General features: G+C 43.2%; 1 protein-coding gene across 2 annotated transcripts; it reads left to right on the top strand.

The window, feature by feature from the left end:
* The first annotated feature begins 6 nt into the window (after positions 1–6).
* Positions 7–17443, top strand: TBC1D20 (TBC1 domain family member 20). 2 transcript variants are annotated; one of them, XR_001853889.3, is made up of 9 exons: positions 7–217; positions 8099–8284; positions 9839–9919; positions 12300–12486; positions 12663–12764; positions 13697–13838; positions 14655–14842; positions 15107–15827; positions 16955–17443. XR_001853889.3 is itself a non-coding variant. In XM_017665795.3 (8 exons), exons 1-8 carry the CDS (start codon positions 148–150, stop codon positions 15360–15362), a joined length of 1212 nt encoding a protein of 403 aa, XP_017521284.1. In that variant the 5' UTR covers positions 7–147; the 3' UTR covers positions 15363–17443. The 2 variants fall into 2 exon arrangements, 1 of the variants encoding a protein (XP_017521284.1); XM_017665795.3 differs by having other exon boundaries at positions 15107–17443.
* The last annotated feature ends 3392 nt before the right edge of the window (positions 17444–20835 follow it).

Genomic DNA, 20835 nt, shown 5'->3' with positions numbered 1-20835 from the left:
GTGGGGACGCCTACGCGCCTGTGCGCCGCGGGCTGACCGAGCCGATCCTCCCCGGCGGAGCCGGCGCTGGGTCCCGAGGCCGCAGCCGCGTCTTCTTTCGGCTCTGCCACCAGCCGGGGCTCGGGCCCGAGCCCGGGCCCCCGGGACATGGCCCTGCGGAATTTGCAGGGAGATGGCCCCACCTCCAGCCGCTGGGACGGCGGCGCGGAGAAGGCAGGTACGGAAGGCGGCCGGGCGCTGAGAAGCGGCCTGTGAGGACGGCCTGAGGGGCAGGGACAGCCCGAGGGGTAGGGGGCAGCGGCGCGGGAGAAGGGGCGTCCGAGGGGGCCGCAGGCTGCGGGGCCCGAGACGGCCGCGCAGGGCGCTCCCAGGACCGTGTGCCGGGGTCGGGACGGCGGAGAAGAAAGGCTGAAGGGCCCGCGTTACGTCCGAAGGGGAAGAGAGGTGCTCGAAATTGGGGTGTCAGCGGATGCTGAGGAGACCAGAGGCGCCCTGGTGGTTGACTAGCGTGGAAGGACGGGGCGGCGCATCCGCGTCCGGCTTCGTCACCTCTGGAGAGAATTGGGGCCCCCAGAGAGCTGAGGCCGAGCCTTATCCCCGCCTGAGACTGTCCGGCCACGTCCGCAGACTCCTGGTGCCTACTCCCTATTTGTAAGGCAGATTTCTCAAACTTCATTTATCTGTCGCGGTTTTGATCGACGCGGTGTATGTGTACCACCGGTTTCTTTTAATTACCATAAAATCCAGCTTTTTATAGCGCCAGGTCAGTGGTTCTTAGCACATTCACAAGCTTGTGCAACCATAGCCACTGTCTAATTCCAGAATATTTCTGATTCCAAAAGGAGTCCAGCACTCCCTATTCCCCAGTCTCCACACCTCATGGTAATCACTAATCTACTTTCCGTCGCAATCTTGTGCCACCTAGTTTAATGTTATTTAGTTGTGTTGAAAGTGACTCTATTTTTTATAGTTTAGTACTAAACAGTAATTTCTATGAAATCGTGGTTTTGTTGCACAGTATGTATTTGAATATGTCTTACAGTTAATCCATGACAGTTAAAGTTATTAATGTTTACCCTGTACAAAGTAAAATACTCTTTTTACCCCTGGGGAAGACTCAGGTAGCTTTCCCGCTTTTCCATGCTTTGATGGGTGATGCCCATAATAAAACCAACCACATATTCAACCCACATATTTAGATGAAGCACCTGGTATCCACATCTTGTTTCTCTGAGCTCATTTTCCCTTATCCCCCTTTTCTCCTCTTCTAATCCTGGGTGGAAGTGGAGCTCGCTCCTCATATTACTTCTCTGGGCCCTTTGGCCTTGTAAGTCTTTGCTGGTGTTTGTATGACATCTGTCCTCATGGCATTAATAGTGCCCCAAGTAATATGAGTCTTGTGACCTGTTGTAGTGCAACTGTGCCTAGGTTGAGAGATTTTACCCCCCACCCCTCAGTTACCTTGATTGGTGCTTCTCTGGATGAAAGGGGAGGGGATTGGTTGTTTTTCCTATTTCCTTTTCATTTTGTTTTTAATCATATTGGAGTATTTTTGGCAAAGTTACTAATACTAGAAGCCCTCTCTTGTGGAGTTTATGATCAGATTGGTTTACTCTTGAGAATATTTTTCTCCATTGGTGGCATAAAGCAATCTTTCTTAGCAGTCCTTTTCTTTATGTTTCTGGTAGTTAATGAATATCTGCTAATTTGAGTACTGTTTATTGAAACTAATTAGGACCTCCAAAAACATAGGCTACTTTGTTTTTTTATAAATAGGAACCTTACTCAATAAGATAAGACTTTTCCTCTCCCACTGTTTTTCTCTAGTACAAACAAATACAAAGTTGAAACATAAAGTTTAAAGTTAATTTTCAATGTTAACATCAGGAGTTCAAGGGATGGAGGACGGGGTGTGTCTGGAGGGATCTCTCCCCCTCTGACTGGGTCTTCCATTGTTGTAAAGCTAGTGTTGCTTAGTTTAGCTTATGTTAAAATCTGTAAAGCTTTCTTGATAAACTTAAACCAAATAATCAGTATGGAATTTTGTATTCTCACATAAGATTCCATTATTAAGTGTGTAGACCATTTACTTGATCCAAGTCACTAATCTGTGTTTTGTTGATTTGAATAAACTTCTAGAGATAGCATAGCTAGTAGTCACGTTTACTCATTGTCCTTTCCCTATATATCATGTTTTGGAGATACCTGTTACTCTGAGGCGGCACAAATCTTTACCTGGATTCTGTAGGCAGAGTTGGGAGACGTTTGAGACAGTAATGGGGTCAGCCTTTTTTATCTGAACTGTAAAGAACTACTACTTCAGTATCCCTTATTAAAATTAAAGTGATCATTTTAATGTAGAGCAGGCCAAGTAGTACCCATGTCATTTCTTTTTCTTTTCTTGAATGAATTACTTTTTAGGCATCTGGGGTTTATTCATAGCAGTATCATATTTTGCATCCAGCTGTAGGATAGTTGTTTCATTCTGGCAGGATTATGATCAAGACCTCTGCTATCAAGGAATTTGGAAGGTATCAGCTTTGGAATATATAATACATCTCTCTTACAAGTGAGGCAAAAAGAAATTAGAGAGGAAAGAAATCATGGGGATTTTGATTACCTGTATGCTACCTCCAGATGAAATGTGGACTTTAATCCTGAACCCAGATACAGCATTCTCAAGTCCAGAAATGTGTCCCACCCCAAAACCCATATATAAAACTTACTGTAAAACAGGTAGTAGATAATAATTTTAATTTTTTTCTGAGCATCCCAAAGTAGCTCTATGATTTTTTTCTTTCTTAGATGAAGAAGATATGTGAGTCAGTTGTTCAGTGAGACTCTTTTAACCTTTTCTCCCTCATTGTCTAGTCTAACGTATGGCCTTATCACTCTGTAATTTATACATCTCTAGCTCCCTTGTTTTGTTTTCTCCTCCCTTTTTACATCACAATGAAAGCCTATATATTAAATGCAGTAAATATTTGGGGCAGGTGGGTAGCACACATAGGAGAACCTTCCTAATCTGCCATTAACATTTAGTCACTAGAATATGGGATTGATATTGGAGCCTGAAAGGACAGCAGCTAAAATCCACATTTGAGCAGCATGCTACTCTGGGAAGTACCAGTAGCTTTAGAAAAAGGCCAAAGAGTCTACAAATCTATTTAGAGTTATGCAGTGAGCCTGTTCTTAACAGTAGCTTGGGGAAAATACCATTTTACTACAGACCAATTTTTCCAGAGGAGAAACAGCTGGCCTAAACTGTTTATTCTGTACATACATACTGAATTCCCACAGAGTACAAAAATGAGAAGATAGTAAATTTTGAAATGTAGGATTAAAAATAGAATCAAAAGAGAAATAAGTATTGGAGCTATGGTTTTGGGTTCAGAAATACTTAAGATTCTGGATGATTATTTGTCAAAACCAAATGGACAACATAGTACTGGAAGTTCTAGCCATGGCAGTCAGTCAGACAACACAAAGAGATGAAAGGCATCCAAATTAGTAAGGAAGAAGTTAAACTATCACTATTTGCAGATGATAGGATATTATATGTAGAAAGCCCTGAAGACTCTACCAAAAAATTATTAGAACTAATTAATAACTGAATTCAGCAGAGTTGCAGGATATAAAATTAATACACAGAGATCTGTCACATTTCTATATACTAACAACAAACTAGCAGAAAAAGAAATCAGGAAAACAACTCAATTTATAATTGCATCAAAAAGAATAAAATACCTAAGGAATAAACCTAACCAAGGAGGTGAAAGACTCTTACTCTGAAAACTATAAGATACTCATGGAAGAAATTAAAGAAGATACCAATAAATGGAAATCTATCCTGTGATCATGGATAGGAAGAATTAATATTGTCAAAATGGCCATCCTGCCGAAACCAATTTACAGATTCAATGCAATCCCTATGAAAATACCAACAGCATTCTTTAGTGAACTAGAACAAGTAGTTATAAAACTCATATGCAACCACAAAAGACCCTGAATAGCCAAAGCAGTCCCAAGAAAGAACAAAGCTAAGGGGATTATGCTTCCTGACTTCAAGCTCTACTACAAAGCCACAGTAATCAAAACAATTTGGTGCTGGCACAAGAGCAGACCCATAAATCAATGGAACAGAATAGAGAACCCTGACAAAAACCCACACATATATAGTCAATTAATATATGATAAAGAAGCCATGGATATACAATGGGGAAAAGACAGCCTCTTCAACAACTGGTATTGGAAAACTGAACAGCTACATTTAAGAGAATGAAACTGGGTTATTGTCTATAACTCCATACACAGAAGTAAACGCAAAATGGATCAAAGACCTGAATGTAAGTCATGAAACCATAAAACTCTTAGAAGAAAACATAGGCAAAAATCTGTTGAATATAAGCCTAAGCAACTTTTTCCTGGACACATCTCAAACAAAGGAAACAAAATAAAAAATTAACAGATGGAACTACATTGAACTAAAAAGCTTCTGTACAGCAAAGTTACAACATCAGCAGAACAAAAAGGCACCCTACAGTTTGGGAGAATATATTCATAAGTGACCCCTCTGATAAGAGGTTAACATCCAAAATATATAAAGAACTCATATTCCTCAACACTCAAAACACAACCCAATTAAAAAACGGGCAGAGGACCTGAACAGACGCTTCTCCAAAGAAGAAATACAAATGGCCAACAGACACATGGAAAGATACTCCACATTGCTAATTATCAGAGAAATGCAGATTACAACCACAGTGAGATCACCTCACACCAGTTAGGATGGCCACTCTCCAAAAGAGAAGAAATAACAAATGCTGGTGAGGATGCAGAGAAATGGGAAACTTCCTACACTGTTGGTGGGAATGTAAATTGGTGCAACCACTGTGGAAAACAATATGGAGGTTCCTCAAAAAACTAAAAATATAAATACCATTTGACCTAGCAATTCTACTCCTAGGAATTTACCCAGAGAAAACAAAAAGTCCCTGATTTCTTGAAAAGACATATGCACCCCTATGTTTATCACTGCACTGTTTGCAATAGCCAAGATACGGAAGCAACCTAAGTATCCATCAATAGATGAATGGATAAGGAAGATGTGGTACATATATACAAATGGAATACTATTCAGCCAAAAAAAGAAAACATCCTCCTATTTGCAACAACATGAATGGATCTAGAGGGTATTATGCCCAGTGGAATAAGCCAGGCAGAGAAAGACAAATACCAATTGATTTCACTTATTTGTGGAATATAAAAACCAAATAAAACAGAAGAAACAAATTAGCAGTAGATTCATAGACACCAAGAAGGGACTAATAGTTACCAAGGGGGAGGAGTTTGGGGGTGTTGGGATGGGAGGTTAAAAGGGTACAATAATTCACAATCACTATATAAGTTGGTCATGGGGACGGTATTATAGCATGGAGAATACAGTTAATGATTCTGTAATGTACTACTAAGTTGATGGTGTCTGCATTAGAAGGGGTGAGGATTTAATAATATAGGTAACTGTTTAATTTTTAAAAAAAAGGAAATCCAACTGATTGCAAGCAGTGTTATTTTCCCCAAGATAAAAGCAACAGTTTTCCTTTCCCCCATATTGCTAAATAGCATACTTGGAAAGAGTGGTAGGGTGGATATATGTCTAAACAAATAGAGGAAATTTTTTCACTCTTAGCAAGTAGGTTAACAAGATTTCTACATGTCAGCTTACTTCAATAGTCAGTATTACCATCTAAGTGTTTTTAATTTGTGATATGTTGAAAGTACAAGGGCACTCTTAAGTAAAACAAACGTCTGGTACTTTTTTTTCTTTGTTGGTAATTAATCCAATTCCTTCTCATATTTTGTCTTAGCCCATGTTGTTATATAAAATCTTCTCTATTTTCTGCATGTCTACAGTCCCTCTTGGAAAACATGTAGCCTTCTCTTCTAAAGGACGGTCCCTTCAACCCAAAGTAAAATTCCTTCCTTGGCTTCCCCTCAAATGCAAGGTAAAATCCAGACCCCTTAGCAGGGTAAATCCAGCCCAGACTCTTCTCTTAGCTGTATGTACTGCATTCTTCCAGCTCCTCTTCTCTCCCTGTACCTAACACTTCAGCCTTGCAGAATTTCTGTGTTTTCTGGACATGATGTTTCTTTCATGTGACAAAGTCTTTGCACATTTCTTTCCTCTGCCTAGAATGCTCTCCCTTCAACACGTTCTTCTATGTATAAAGCTTTTTAAAGAAGGTACCAGAATATATTCTTGGCTAAGCCTTTCCTGACTGCCTCAGTAGCCCTTCTTTCCTCTGGAGTTCCATAATTCTTCATGGTTTTGTTATATATAATAATTGTTTGTGTCCCTCCCTACTATGAACCTCTCAAGGGCCAGGAGGAAGTCATATTCCTCTTTTTGACCCCAGTACAATACTTACTACAAGCAGATGCTCATTAAATAATGATGGACTGATAAATGAATGGATAGGTAGATGAATAGATGGATGGAAGGACACACTGAAGCCAAGAGCTTGAAACACCTTGTAAACAAACATTTGAGTAGTTAGGTGCTTTGCCACAGAGAACTGGGAGTTGATTTTTCATGATTTCTAGGTAGAATAACCATTAAATTTAGCATCCAAACCAGGACATTTTTGGCAGATAGCAGGAAGTGTTTGCTATGGACAATTATGCCAGGACTTTAGGCATAAACCAGGAATCTCTCACCCTACTAGGCTACCAGGGAAAATAATAGTCTAGCCAGGAGAACAGGTTTACATGGGTGAGAAGTCACCTGTGTGATTTTCCTGTCTGCACCTCCAATTGAATGTGACTCCAAACCAGTGGTGCCTCTGTTTATACCATTTATGTGTCACAGCTCTCATAGGCAGGTGAGCAGCAGCATTTGGATCAACTTTCATTTGTCAGTAATGTGCAGCTTTGTATGAACCAATCTGTAGACTGTTGTCTCGGAATAGAACATTCCTGAGGAAGGCTGCTTAGTGTCCATTCTAAAGCCTAATCTACCTTCCAGTGTTACCTTCCACTTTACATTAACTCTAGTGCCTTGCACCTATTATATGCTACATAAATATTTTGAGTCTGTTTACTGTTAAATGAAAGGGCCTCTGTTTCCTGTCTCCAGGCCTTTCTCCTGTTTCCTACCCCACCTCCCAGACTCTGAAAATCCTCCCACTTCCTTTTTAAATTACAGTCTTCATTAATGCCTTCCCAGGTTAGCCTGACCCACAGAAGTCTCTGAGCTCCTGGTGTCTTCAAATACCCTTTTTGGCTTTGTGACATCTCTTTGGCATTGTTTTGCTTCACTTTTCTTGTGTTTGCTATTCTTAAAATTAGACATTCTGCTTAAAAACTGAAAGCCTTCTACCCCATTATATTAAATAGAAAAATTATAATATGATACACATCAACCACAGCTCTCAACCAGTTCCCTCAAAAGTAATTTAAACACAGCAAAATGGCTGTGTATAAACTATCACATAAGGATGTAAGAAACTGAAAACATTATTTACTGATCTCTAGTAATTAATATGGTTGCTAAGAAACAGTTGCTTTGTGTGTAATATCATGTCTCTCTTACCACCAGTCATGCTGGAGACCCAGCTGTATACCCTTTGACATTCTGCTTTTCAAAATAGCTCTATGTGGTCCTGATATTTTACCAGTTGTATTACCACATAACTGGAGACTATTCCCACATTTTGTTTAAAAACATGGTATTTAATTTTGGTGACATACTTATAAATTTTTCCTCTGAACAACAGGCAAAAATTATATAAAGAGATGGGATGCTCTATGCAGTTTGGAATTAAGAAAGAAGAAGCATTCTATTAGGAAACCATTAATAGTAACTGGTAGATATGCCTGAATTTACTGAGCATTTATTATAATTGTAATACCTTGCTTATTACTTATATGGTATATCTCCTTAGTGTTTTGCATATTATGTGCTAATTAAATATCTGTAGGTTGACTTTAAAAATCTACCTGTACCTCAAACCAAGATTGAACCCTGACAGAAAATGTATACATGCTGAATATGTGTCCAATTTTTCCCCCCTTTCTCCCTTTTCCTCCCTTTTTGCAGACTATAATGTCAAAAAGAAAAAGAAAGTGTTAGAGATATATCAGGCTCTGAACAGTGATCCCGCTGATGTGGCTGCCCTCAGGCGCATGGCTATCAGTGAAGGAGGACTCCTCACTGATGAGATCAGGCGAAAAGTATGGCCCAAGCTCCTCAACATCAACACCACCGATCCAACCCCAACATCAGGTAAAGGGCAGCCAGGATGTTGTGCCAGGAACTGTGACACAAGGAACAATTAGTTCCAGGATCTTTTATTTTTATGCTCATTTTAAGCCAAGAGAGATGAGTTTTAGGATATGCTTGGGCCCACTCTGAAAATAGGCCAAACTGATAAGTAGAATTTTATTCAAAAAATGGAATGAGCTCTTATTAGGTAGGGAAGTTTATTAAAAATGCATATTCCAGTCTGTTCACTTAGAAGTGGGTTGTAGGAATCTGTATTTTAATAAGCACCCCAGCTAATTCTGATATAGATGAAGTACAATCTGAGAAACAGTAAGCTATGGGGAGAGAGAATACCTCTCTGGCCCTTAAAACAAAGCAAAACAAACCTTTTTATTGGGAAATACTAAAATCCCTTTGAATTCTTAAATTCTATAATTCTGTGAAAAGCTGTTAGTTAACTAACTTACAAGGCCCATATAGTAAAGGCTTGGAATATACTAGAAAATACAAAAGTACCACAGAACAATAAATCTACTTTGTCGTTCATTCATGCAGTGAGCATTTACAGCTCTCCTGCTATGTATGGCAAAAAGTCCAGGTACTGGGGACTCTTTCATTAATTTGGAATTTATTTGTACTTCTGTGTGGGCCAGAAACTAGAAGTGATTAAAACAGCCTCTATGTATAAAAAGTTCACAGTGTCACGGTGCAGCTGAGTAGGGATTAGTTGCCACTTGTTAGTGTCTTTGGACTGTATGCCCCAGCAGTGAGCTTTTTGTTGAAAAAAAAGGCATTGCCATATTCACTAAATCCTGAGATGATCATTTATCATGTTCCTAATTTACCTTATTTTTATAAGATAACATCTGTGTGTGGGGAATATTGCTCAGGTTCTTCTGGTAGCTTTTGATTTAAGTTGTGAAGGAAATGTACACTTGCTTTATACATATAAAAGCTAGAGACTACCTCCTTACTTTCATACTGTATTGGACTTAAAAACTGAATGCAAATACTGTCTCCTATTTGCCATGTCTTAGTTTTAGAATTTCAGGGCCAAGAGAAGTTAGGCTCATTTTTATCTGAGTTTATCTTAATCCTTTCTGAACAGCTCAGTGCTCCCTAGACTTTACAGATATTAGAGTTTTTCCAGTGGTCTGTGGTTTCCACATTCATGATCTCATTTGATCCTTATAGTAATCTCAGAAGTCCATATGGAAGGGAATGTCCCCATTTTACAGAGGTGGGCCTTGAAATTCAGAGCAGTTCCCCAGTGATGCACAGTGGCAGCCTACATCAGGCCCCTGGCCTCCTGACTTCTTCTCTGCTGCTCTTGCTACCTCATTCGTCTGCTGGACAATCTGTGTTCCCTCCTAGTACAGTTGTTATGACTCACATGAAACAGCATGTTTGGAACTAAAGTAGGGATTCCTCTCCAAACATTATATCTTGAGTTATGTCCTCTTCAGGAAAAAGCTGAAGTATGTCCTTCAGGCATTTGGTGTCATACCAGAACGTTTTGCTCCTATCAGGCTTCCCAGACATTCCTGCAGTAACATGTTCCATTTCCTTCAACAGGGAAGAACCTACGACAGATGAGCAAAGACTACCAGCAAGTGCTGCTGGACGTCAGGCGGTCTTTACGGCGCTTCCCTCCTGGTGAGAAGCCCTCGGTCTTGCTGCATGGGGGTTTCTGTCCTGGTTCACTTACGTTCTTGTGCTTCTGCTTGCCAGTCCCAGGGAGTGTCCATCCCAGCACAGAGTGTGACCTACTGTGTGGGACCCTGCCTCCTCAGGAGCCCTTTGTTTGTTGAGTCATTCATTCAGTCATTCTGTTGTGCTCAGGCCCCCACTGTGAAAGCCAAGCCAAAAACAATTTTTTTTGACCTAGAGGTGGTGGATGAGAGAAGAGCAATTTTTTTTTTAACTCAATTTCAGAGCCACAGAAGAGACTTTCTAGGGATTGCTAGAGTCATCAGTCTGGCTCTAAAGAGCAGATTGGTTCAGAAGTGGGCACTAATAAGGACTATTAGTGTCTTCATTTGACTAGATTTATAAATAATGATAACTTGCAGATATATGTTGGGTCCCTTGGACTAAACATGTAGGCCATTCCCTGCATGTTTAAATGGTTCATTTGTAAAATTGCCTTCCCGTCCCAGGAAGAATGAGAATTACTTATCATTTTCTTCTTTTTTACAATGAAGGAAATGCAGCAGTGAACCCTGTATTGTGATCTAGTTCTCTTCCTTTGGCAAACCTCATCTTCAGGCCATGAAGAGAATTGCCAAAGGGAACAAAAGTCTCTGAACCCATTGCTTCACTCTTCCGAAACCATGCTCTGGCCTGGCTCTCTCTGTTACAAGGCCTTTCTCCTGCTTGCTCCCTTGTTCCCTGGGGAGGCTGTTGTGATTCCTGTGTAGCCAGTAGCCTGCCAACTAGGTTTTGATAAAAACATCTACTCCTAGTCCCGTCCCCTTTTCCTCTCCGGCTGGTTTGGATAAGACCAGAGGCAGATGCATCCCTTTTTTTGCTTAGGTAACTTGTTTCCCTCTGAATTCTTTATTCCTCTTCCATATATGTAACAGCAGCCTGTGGTATTCTTTCTATAGTTGAACTTCGCATGTGGTTTCATATTCTTTTTATATCCATGTTCTTCTGAGCTTAGCTGACCCTCTTATACAGAAAATTCAAGCAAAATTTAGTTTTTTTCCTCTCACTGTTTTCATTACTTAACTATCCATGGTACTTGATTTATTCCATTTTCTTTTTTATTTTATGTTTTAGAGTATGACTTTTTGAGAAGGCATCAGGTGAATATGAGCAAAAGATGAAATGAATTTTATTTCTCTTCCACCCTTTGTTCAATTTATTCTATGTGCTTACATCAGCTGTTTTATCTCAGTGTCTGTCTGTTTTTAACTGGAAAGGCTACCAGTGTAGGAAAGCTGTGCCATATGCTTTCTTCTGAAATAGTTAATTCCTATGGCCAAGGTTTGTCATTTCAGACTCTAAGCCAGATGAGCTGAGAAGCCTCACTGACCATGACTGGGCCTGGCTGTGCACTCTGACAGCTCCTGAGACAGGCTGCTGATTGCCAGCTGCAAAATTGGATCAAGTTGATCTGTACTTCCTGTGATACATAGTTTGGTTTAGAGGGGAACATACAACTCTTAAATTTTTTGTTTTTATATAATTTCATACATATAGAAAAATTGCAAAAATAGGATAAAGGATTGCCTAGATACCCATTACTAACCTAGATTTCCTTATATGTTAATATTTGACTATAGTTGCTATAGAATTGCTTTTTCTCCTTCATAAACACACACATAAATTGTTTTCTTCACTATTTAAGAATAAATCAGACATGGTGCCCCTTTATCTCTAAACATTTCAGGGTGTAGTCCTAAAAATAAGGCTCTTGCATAATCATAGTATACTTACCAAATTCAGTAACAACACTGAAAAATACTGTTATCTATAGATTTTACGGAGATTTCACCACTTATCTCAGTAATGTTCTTTATGGGAAAAGGAAATACAGCCATGCATTTCCCATTTAGTCCTCCTATCTCTTTAGCCTCCTTTAATCTGAAATGGTTCCTTTGTATATTACAACCCAGTTATTTTTTTTTAATTTGCCTTGATTAGGGTTTCTCTGGTATTTCTTCATTGTTAGATTGGGGTTTAAGTGCTTCTGGAAGGAATTCCACAAAGTGATGCCAAGTCCTTTTCAATGCATCACACCTGGAGGCACCTGCTGTTGAACAGCACAGTGTGGACTGTGGTGCCCCATTAAGATGGTGTCTGCAGGTACCCACTGTGAGCTTGCTAGCCTGTGGCTCTTTCCTATATGCTAAGGAGTACCGGTGTTATGTGGCTCTTGGTATGTGTTGCCAAATTGGTTGTAATTCATTTCCATTTATTACAAATTACTAAACACTTTCTCTGAAAATACATTGCTGACCATCTTCCTCACATCCTGTTACTAGGCTACTTGCTGTGCTCAGGTGTGTCTCCCCCTCTTCCCTCCTAGGCATGCCAGAGGAGCAGAGGGAAGGGCTCCAGGAAGAACTGATCGACATCATCCTCCTCATCTTGGAGCGTAACCCTCAGCTGCACTACTACCAGGGCTATCATGACATCGTGGTCACATTTCTGCTGGTGGTAGGCGAGGAACTGTCAACATCCCTGGTAGAAAAACTGTCTACCCACCACCTCAGGTGCCAGTGCAAACGAATGTAGGAGAATGGGTATCACTCCTCAAGGTCCCCAGGGGATGACTCCTCAGCCCTTCTCTAGTCTGTGTTTTCAAAGGTTTGAGCCCCACCCATTCTGCCCTCCCACCCCTGATCTAACTGTTTGGTCTGAGCAAGCTCACTGAATTGTCTCCTCCTAGGGATTTCATGGATCCAACAATGGACAACACCAAACATATATTAAACTATCTAATGCCCATCATTGACCAGGTGAATCCAGAGCTCCATGACTTCATGCAGAGGTACATATGTGTCTACATTTATGTGCACACACACACACCTTAAACTCTCTCCTACCCTTTGTTTCTTCCTCATAAGTCTAGCTCTGTTTCATCATCTTAAATTGACTATTGTTAAGTCCTTCCGAGTTGTCCTTTTCTAGTTACCAGTGGATTATTCAGTTCTGTGCACAGTCTTGGAGCACTTTTTGGGTCTGTGCTCTTTTGGAGATACAAAAGATGTTACAGCTCATGGCCTTGAGGAGTTTACATGTAGTGAGGAGAGGCAAATAAAGTAAATCTGCTGAAGAAGACTTTGAGGTTACTGCCACAAGATAAACAAAAAGTCTTAGTAGGATCTGGAGGCAAGAAAGACAAGGCCATCTGTGGGTTGTTTCATCCACCAAGTACCAAGGGGATGAAAGAATTCTTTGCAAATCTCATATGACTTTTTTCTCTTCTGTTTAGTTGGAAATGTATCCTTAGCCAGTGCCTCATTTGTTTGTTTGTTTGTTTGTTTTTAAATAATAGCTGTCTTAGGTTTTTAGTCATCTCTTTTAACTGAAAAATATATACAGTTGTGTTTTCAAGCCTGAGAATGTGTGCTTGTACCCCCCACCCCAAAAGAGTATGGACCTTCTCAGAAGGAAAATCATGATACAGTTCAATGACAAATACTTCTTATTCCTGTAGTTGACATGAGTTGGCCATTAGAAAAGCACCAAGTGAGATAAAGCAACCAGGACCCTATTGTAGTATTAGTGTTATGATAGTGAGTACATGCTATGGATTTTATTTTATGAGGAAAAGATGCTAAATTCTTGAGTGGCTGAATTTTCCAAAGAGTATATTTCCTAAATGCTTCCTTCTCAACAGCACTGAAAACAAAAGAAGCCTAGAAAGAGGGAAAGAATGCCTCAGCAGGAAACCTAATGTCTGTATCTCCTTGCTCCTAGTGCCGAGGTGGGGACCATCTTTGCCCTCAGCTGGCTCATCACCTGGTTTGGACATGTCCTATCTGACTTCAGGCACGTCGTGCGGTTATACGACTTCTTCCTGGCCTGCCACCCACTGATGCCCATTTACTTTGCAGCTGTGGTAGGTACAGGCCTTGGGCTGGCAGCTGGGTTCCCCATCACTCCTTCCAGCTTGATCATTCTCCCTAAAGAGAAACCTGGTGACTATGGAAGGATGGAAAAGACAGCATTTTCCAGGTTGATGTTCCTGGACACTCTTCTGTACAGTGTTAATGAGAGTGTCGTGGTAAAAAAAATGTTGCTGTGTATAAAAATAAGTTTCAGAAGTGGTTATGGTTAAACAAAGTTAAACAGATTTGTTTGCTACGTGATTCTGCTGAACCTTTAAAGTGCTCATGTGCATTGTGAATTATCAGGGTTCATGCTGACATCTGAAACTAGGACAAACTGCCAGCTCCAGGTTTAAGAAAAGAAGAGGTGTGATAGTAGGATAGAAAATTGAGGTGGTTTGGTGGGGTGGGACTCCAGTTATTAGAAGGGATGAAGTAGGGAACTCACAAGAGCTCTTCATTGTACTTGAAAGGGAATAAGACCATTCTTTTTACTGTTTTGAACAATTCTTTCTACTGTCTTCTGTGTTGGAGCTCCAGGAATCTCCCACTAATCCCTCTCCTTTTCTTCCCCTTAAAAGAATCTCCTTCATTTAATTGGTCCGCCTTTTACATCACAGGGTGGGAGTTTGCCTCTCCCAGGAGGGGCCAGCCCAGTAGAAAAACCACTGGTACATTATTACTTCCTAGGTGGACATAGAAGTTTGCGGAGCATTTAGGGTGAGCCTGTCTGTCACCAGTTTCAATTAATCTCTGAGGAGTATGAAATGCAAGAGGTGAAGGCCCTGTATGTTCTGGTCTCTGATGCAAATCCTTCTTGCCCACAGATCGTATTGTATCGAGAACAGGAAGTCCTCGATTGTGACTGCGACATGGCCTCAGTCCACCACCTGTTGTCCCAGATCCCTCAGGACCTACCCTATGAGACATTGATCAGTAGAGCAGGAGACCTCTTTGTTCAGTTTCCCCCATCTGAACTTGCTCGGGAGGCGGCTGCCCAGCAGCAAGCTGAAAAGTGAGTGAGGACAAGGCACTAATTGCTCTGGGGGTGTTTGTGAGCAGAGTGATAAAGATTGTGTCTGGTGGGGACAGGGCTCAGGGGATATTTCAAGAGAGCTAAACTGATGCAGCACAGTCCCCACTTTAATCCTCACGGGTCTTTATCAGGAAGAACTCGCTAAGCAATAGATGCCTCTGCCCTCAGCCTATTTAGTCTAGTTTTTCTTTCCTTCTCTTCTGTCATACCTTTTCCTTATTTCTGTCCTCTTGCCCTCTGCAGAACGGCAGCCTCAACCTTCAAAGACTTTGAGCTAGCATCTGCCCAGCAGAGGCCAGATATGGTGCTGCGGCAGCGGTTTCGGGGACTCCTGCGACCTGAGGATCGAGCTAAAGATGTTCTGACCAAACCAAGGACCAGCCGCTTTGTGAAACTGGCAGTGATGGGGCTGACGGTGGCCCTTGGAGCGGCCGCTCTGGCTGTGGTGAAAAGTGCCCTGGAGTGGGCCCCTAAGTTTCAACTGCAGCTGTTTCCCTAAATGCCAGAGAAGACACTTCTTCCTACATTACATCAAGTCTCACCCTTCCGTGGAAGGATTGGGAGGGGTGGAAATTTCCTTTATTAAAAGGGTTTCTTTCAAGGGTTTTCTATTCCTGCCACCCTTCCCTGCCTGCCCATGGTTTGCCTTTGCTTCAGAGGCCTAATAGCAGAACCTGCCTGACAGTGGGCACTTGGGAGCCTGGGCACTGGAGCTCTCTCCTTCTCAGTGGGCTTCTGAGTGGGCTTTCCATTGCCACCTCTTGTGTTGGAGGAAATGGGTTATTTTAGCTCCTGGCTGCCTTTGGAACCTGCTGGGCCTGGTTACTGGGGACCCTCTTGTCTGCCCAGTAGTAAGGAAGCTGGACCATGGAATGCCCTTCTCACAGCTCGTCCTGTTGTGTCTGCTTCAGCCAGACAAGGAAAGAAGGAGCTGTTGCTGAAGAACCAGACCTTGGCGTGACAGGTGATGCTAGCCCAGGAACAAAATTGGCCTCTCTTAAGGGCAGCTCCATTAGGTGGTCAGAAGTCAGAGACAGATGTGAACTAGGTTACTAGGTAAATTCTACCTGTTTTCAGTCTAGAAATCAGTTGGGCGTTTCCAGTCAAACGGGAAGGAATGTTGTTTTAGGGCTCAAACATTACTGGTTTTGCCTGCCTCTTTTTGGCTCTGTTCTTTTCCATAAGCCACATGACACTGCTTATAAAATACTTTTTATTACTATTTTTAGAATAATATACATCTAACATGTAAAATACCCTCACTCTAAAACTAATAGTTCCTTCATGGAAAAAAGAGTTCTTATCAAAAGGATGAGCTTCTAAGACCCTGAAGTTTGCTTTCTACTCAATTATTTAACATTTTACTTTAACTCAAAGATGCTGTTTGTAAACAGCCACACATTTCCTAACTGCCCACTTGTGCAGCCATCCTTCCTTCCTGTTTTCCTCAATACCCCCTACTATTCCCAAGTATGCACCCACTCACTATATTGGCCTCATTTTGGGGGGTTTATCTCCTCAACTGCTGGTGTTTCCTTCCTGGTTGAAAATGTCACTGGAAAGTCATTAGAAACTTGTCAGCACCCAGAAAGGGACACACTGCAGCCTGAAGAGTGTGGCAGAAACCTGGAACAGCCAGCTCCCTGCCCTGAGCTTCCTGAGGACTCTCCAGGCCTAGGGGAACAAGATGGGTTATTCAGTCCTTCTGGGACAGCTTTTCCTTTAAGCAAAAAGCCAGGTTTGTTTTAGATTAACGCTGGCTTTTTTAAAAAGTGCCTTTTGCTGCTTAAAATAATTGAGGTGTAGAGTATGAAGCAGCCATGAACTTTACTTTCCTGGTCTCTCAGCACCGTTCTCTCTTAGCAGGTGTTTTCTTAAAGTGAACATCCCAGAAGCAGTCTGTCTTACCATACCTAGATCTCCAGATCTTCCCTGCATGCCCACTGTGTTCAGAGAGCAGAGGTCATTTAGCGTGCCAGCCAGCCAGTGGCCCAGAGCAGTTAGGAAGATGTCTATGCTGAGTTAGACTAAATTACATTAAGCACTTTAAAACCAAAAATGCTCAAAGTGGTGGGTCATTCTTCATAACAGGAGTCCCACTGGAGTGAGTGTGATGTGGATGGATTAATCTAGAAAGTGGTGGATTCGTGAAGACAAAGGAAATTCTTCCAGGATCTGGAGGTGATGATGCAACAGATACTCCTAGTCTCCTCCCACAGCAGGCTTGTCCCCTTACCATCTTCACGAATGGACAGCAGCGTCAGCCCCACCTGCACAAGTATCAGGCCTGTCTGTAAATACTGAAGAAATTGATGGGGAAGAGGAAAGGTGGGGCATGTGACCAGGGTTCCAAGGCCACAGCTTTTTGGATCCCAGAAGCAAGTGGCATTTGCTTCTGTTGTGGCCTAAGAAAGAGAAAGCTCATTTGTTTTATAGCTTTGCTGACATCAGGATTCTCCCTGCCAATGAGAAGAAAACATTAACTTTTTACCTTCAGGTGGTTTACTATTCTGTAAAGAATATGTGTAAATATTTTGTATAGAGCCCTGTCTGAAATAAACAGCCATACGTAGTTACTAATCCCCTCTTCTGTCCTTCTGTCCTTGTGCAGTTGTTGGGAATGGACTCCGGGCTTGGACATAGGGCCTTCATGCTCCCCACCTTCTGCCCCTGGGACTGTGGTAGTCTGTGTGCTGCTGGTTGACAGTGACTTGCCTGAAGAACTTGGGGAATACTTGCAGTCCTACTTGTTTCTTTTTTACCTGCAAGAAAGAAATTTGACCTGCACACTCAAGTACTGCCTGGGGGCACACTGGTCACAAGCAGCGCAAGCAATGGGGGAATGTTAGTCTGGAGTGTGTGTGACTTTCTCACACTTCAGGGATGCCTTCAGCTCTAAAGGCTGACATTAGCTTAGGTTTTGGAACCAACCAGAGCCTGATGTGAGTGCAACTTTGTCTCCACATGCAGTTTCCGTCCACAGAGGAGCTATAGAGAGCTGTTCTGGCCACACTTTCAAACATGTCTTAACACCCCTAGCTGTTGGGTAGTGGGAGCCCAGAGCAGAACCAAGTGCCTCTCACCTCTCACCTCCACCTTGAGGTTGCGTTCATCATGGAGGCAAGAATCCATGTTGCCTGAGATGTTTATTAATATCTCCTGACCCCGAGGGGGGACATGAGGGTGCCGAAGGCTGAGTAGACACCACTCAGCTCTTTGACTGTTCCCACCGCTGCCCAGCTGCCCACCCTGCCTCTTATCTGACACCCATGGAGTACGCAGGGCCAGCTGAGTACTGCGCCACCCCTGGGTGCTCAGCCAGCGGCGCACTGAAGGAGCAGTCTGGCTGAGGCAGATTGAGCAGCAGTTTCATAGGAGTTGAACAGCAGAGTTTTGGTCATTGCATCCTGAAGGAAGGGTATGTGGTAACGTAAGAAATACTTGGTTTTACCCTCAGTTCCCTGAAAACCCTTGGAATTTTCAGAAAGATAGGCGGGTCTTCATCATAATGATTCCCTGTTGATCCCACTTTTTGTGCTAATGAGGTGACATAAGGTGGGACTACTAGATGACCTTAGGATGGGGCAGGTCACCACAGAGACCAAGCTACTAGAGGTCACTAACCTAACCTAGGAGGCTAGAGATTGAGCTCTGCACTTGATTCAGAGGCCTTGAGAGCGTCTGGGTTGGTAAACACATCAAGGTGTTGGGAGGTGGCACCCTGGGGGAGTTCGAGATCTCCACGCCTTTCCATGCCCACCCTGTGCATCTTGGATTTGGCTGTTGCTGAGTTGTAGCCTTTATAATAAATCAGTAAACGTAAGTTGTGTTTTCCTGAGCTCTTAAGCCCAATTACTAGACCTGGGGGGAGGGGGAGTGTTGTAAAACCCCTGAATTTGTAGTTGTCCGGGCAGAAGTATGGGGAGTCTAGATGCCCCTTTTGGGGCTGGCATCTTTAGTGGGGCAGTGTTGTGGAACTGAGTCCTTCACCTGTGGGATCTGAGGCTAACTCTGGGTAGTTACTGTCAGAATTGAATTGCTGGACCAGTTTGTTGGAGAATTGGAGTCAGAAAATAACATAATATGCAAAGTTGAGGGGGATGGTGTAAAACCACAGCATAAAAAGTGGGGTGTTTTGTAGAGATGGAGTGGGCAGTGCCCACAGGAGGGTACTTGGATGTCAGGCTGGCAACAGCTTTGAGCTGTGGGAGTCGGGGCACTCGTAGGTGACTTGGGGGTGAGGATGCAGTGTAACCAAAACCGGGTTTGGAGAGAATCACTGGTGGCGTGACAGCAAGTGTGTTACGTCTCGACTGGCTGAACTTCTGCAGGTCACAATGTTTCTGACACTCATTGACAGTAACAGTGAAATAGAGATGGTCTCATCCCACAAGGACAGTTCAATGAAATAATGTTTATGAAAATGCTTATAAACTGTGAGGCTCTGCAAATGTTTGGATTACATCTTGGTAGACTTTATTGATCAAAAAATACCTTAGCCAGCCCTGCACTTGGCCTACTTGCTCATCCAGGGGTTAAGTGATGACTGAAATAGGCCAGAGGTTTTTGCTAAATCCAGCCAAGAAATGGTGGGCCTGAGGCAGCCTGTCTTTATCTTCTTTCCCCTGCCCTGCTGTCCTGTTTGCTTGTGGCTCCTGCTGCCTTTTTCCTGTCCTCACAAAGGCTATTTGCTTATAGTCTTTCCTCCAGACTCACAGATGGTTGGAATTTGCCCAGCAGCCTCTGGGAGCCAGCAAGGCTGTGGGCTTGCCTCCAACTTCCTGCTTGTGTGTGAGTGACTTCATTGCCAGTCCCAGACACTGGAGGAAGGCATGTGCTAGCTCTGGCATGGGCTGTGGGGCCAATCCTCCACTTCCTGCCCACCAGCAAAGCTGTTCTTTGTCTGAGCAATGGACTTCCTCTCGCCTTCCCCTGCTCTGGCAGAGATTCTATCACGTAAGCATATTTGGGGTCCCGTGGTAGGTGCCTTGAGTCTGACGCCTGCGGGGTTTGGTTTCAAGTCTGCCCTGGAGAGTCAACACTAGGTTGCCCAGGTCAACCCTAGAAAAGGGCTGACCGTTGGAGGTTAGGGGCACCTTCCCTTACCCCTACAGTAGGGAGTACTTGTGAGCCTCCCTGTCTCAGGCCCTTCACCCACTGGCATGGTAAGGCTTGGAGGCTAGAACCCAGGACAGCCCTGCACTGCGCTCCCAGCCCTCCATTCGACTGCAGCAGGCAAACCCAATGCTGGCGTTGGCATAGACACAGTGCGCAAGTGAAAGACGCCGTCCCCCAGACCCCTCAGCCTGACCCATCCTCACTTTGGATAGGTCCATGGGTAAGAAGGCCTTCATTTTTGCCTCAGTGCTGTTGGGAAAAGAATGGCAAAAAGGTGCTGGAAAGGCTGTGCGAGGAGTGCTGGGGGTGCCAAGGACTGTGGTAAGGGGTGTGCAGCACCCTGGTGAGCAGCCACCATCAGTGGCTCCGAACCGTTGCTGCTACAAGGAAATGAGGAACCAGGGGTATCAAGCTTTGACTTTTTCAAGAGAAGCTGGGCATCTAAATTTTAATGTAGTAGCTCCCAATTTAAAACTACTGGTGAACAAATTGCTAAAGCGGTACCGGGTAGCCTGTAGCTTGCCAGTTTGGACCCCCTACACCAAAAAATGGCCTCTTGTGCCTGGCCCTAAAGGATGCCAAGATAGGCCTTGGCAGGAGAAAGGAGGAGCTGGGAAGAGAAGGTGTTCTGCCCCATCTTACTCCTGCAGCCTCAGCTGTTTGACTCCCAATCAGTGGCTCCACCCGACCCTTTCTCACTCCCAGGGCACGGAAAGTGCTGGAGCATGCCCTTCAGCTACGAGCTGCCGGAGCCAGTGCTGGCAGAGCAGGAAGGCACTCATGTTCTCTGATACTTCTGCTTCCAGCACCTGGGGTCAACAACTTTGGAGCCTTGGCATCCAAGGACAGCATGT

This window comes from Manis javanica, chromosome 5 (genome assembly GCF_040802235.1).
Source record: "Manis javanica isolate MJ-LG chromosome 5, MJ_LKY, whole genome shotgun sequence".
NCBI lineage: Eukaryota > Metazoa > Chordata > Mammalia > Pholidota > Manidae > Manis > Manis javanica.
Note: the sequence above shows the minus strand (reverse complement) of the source record. Positions and strands in the feature narration are given on the sequence as shown.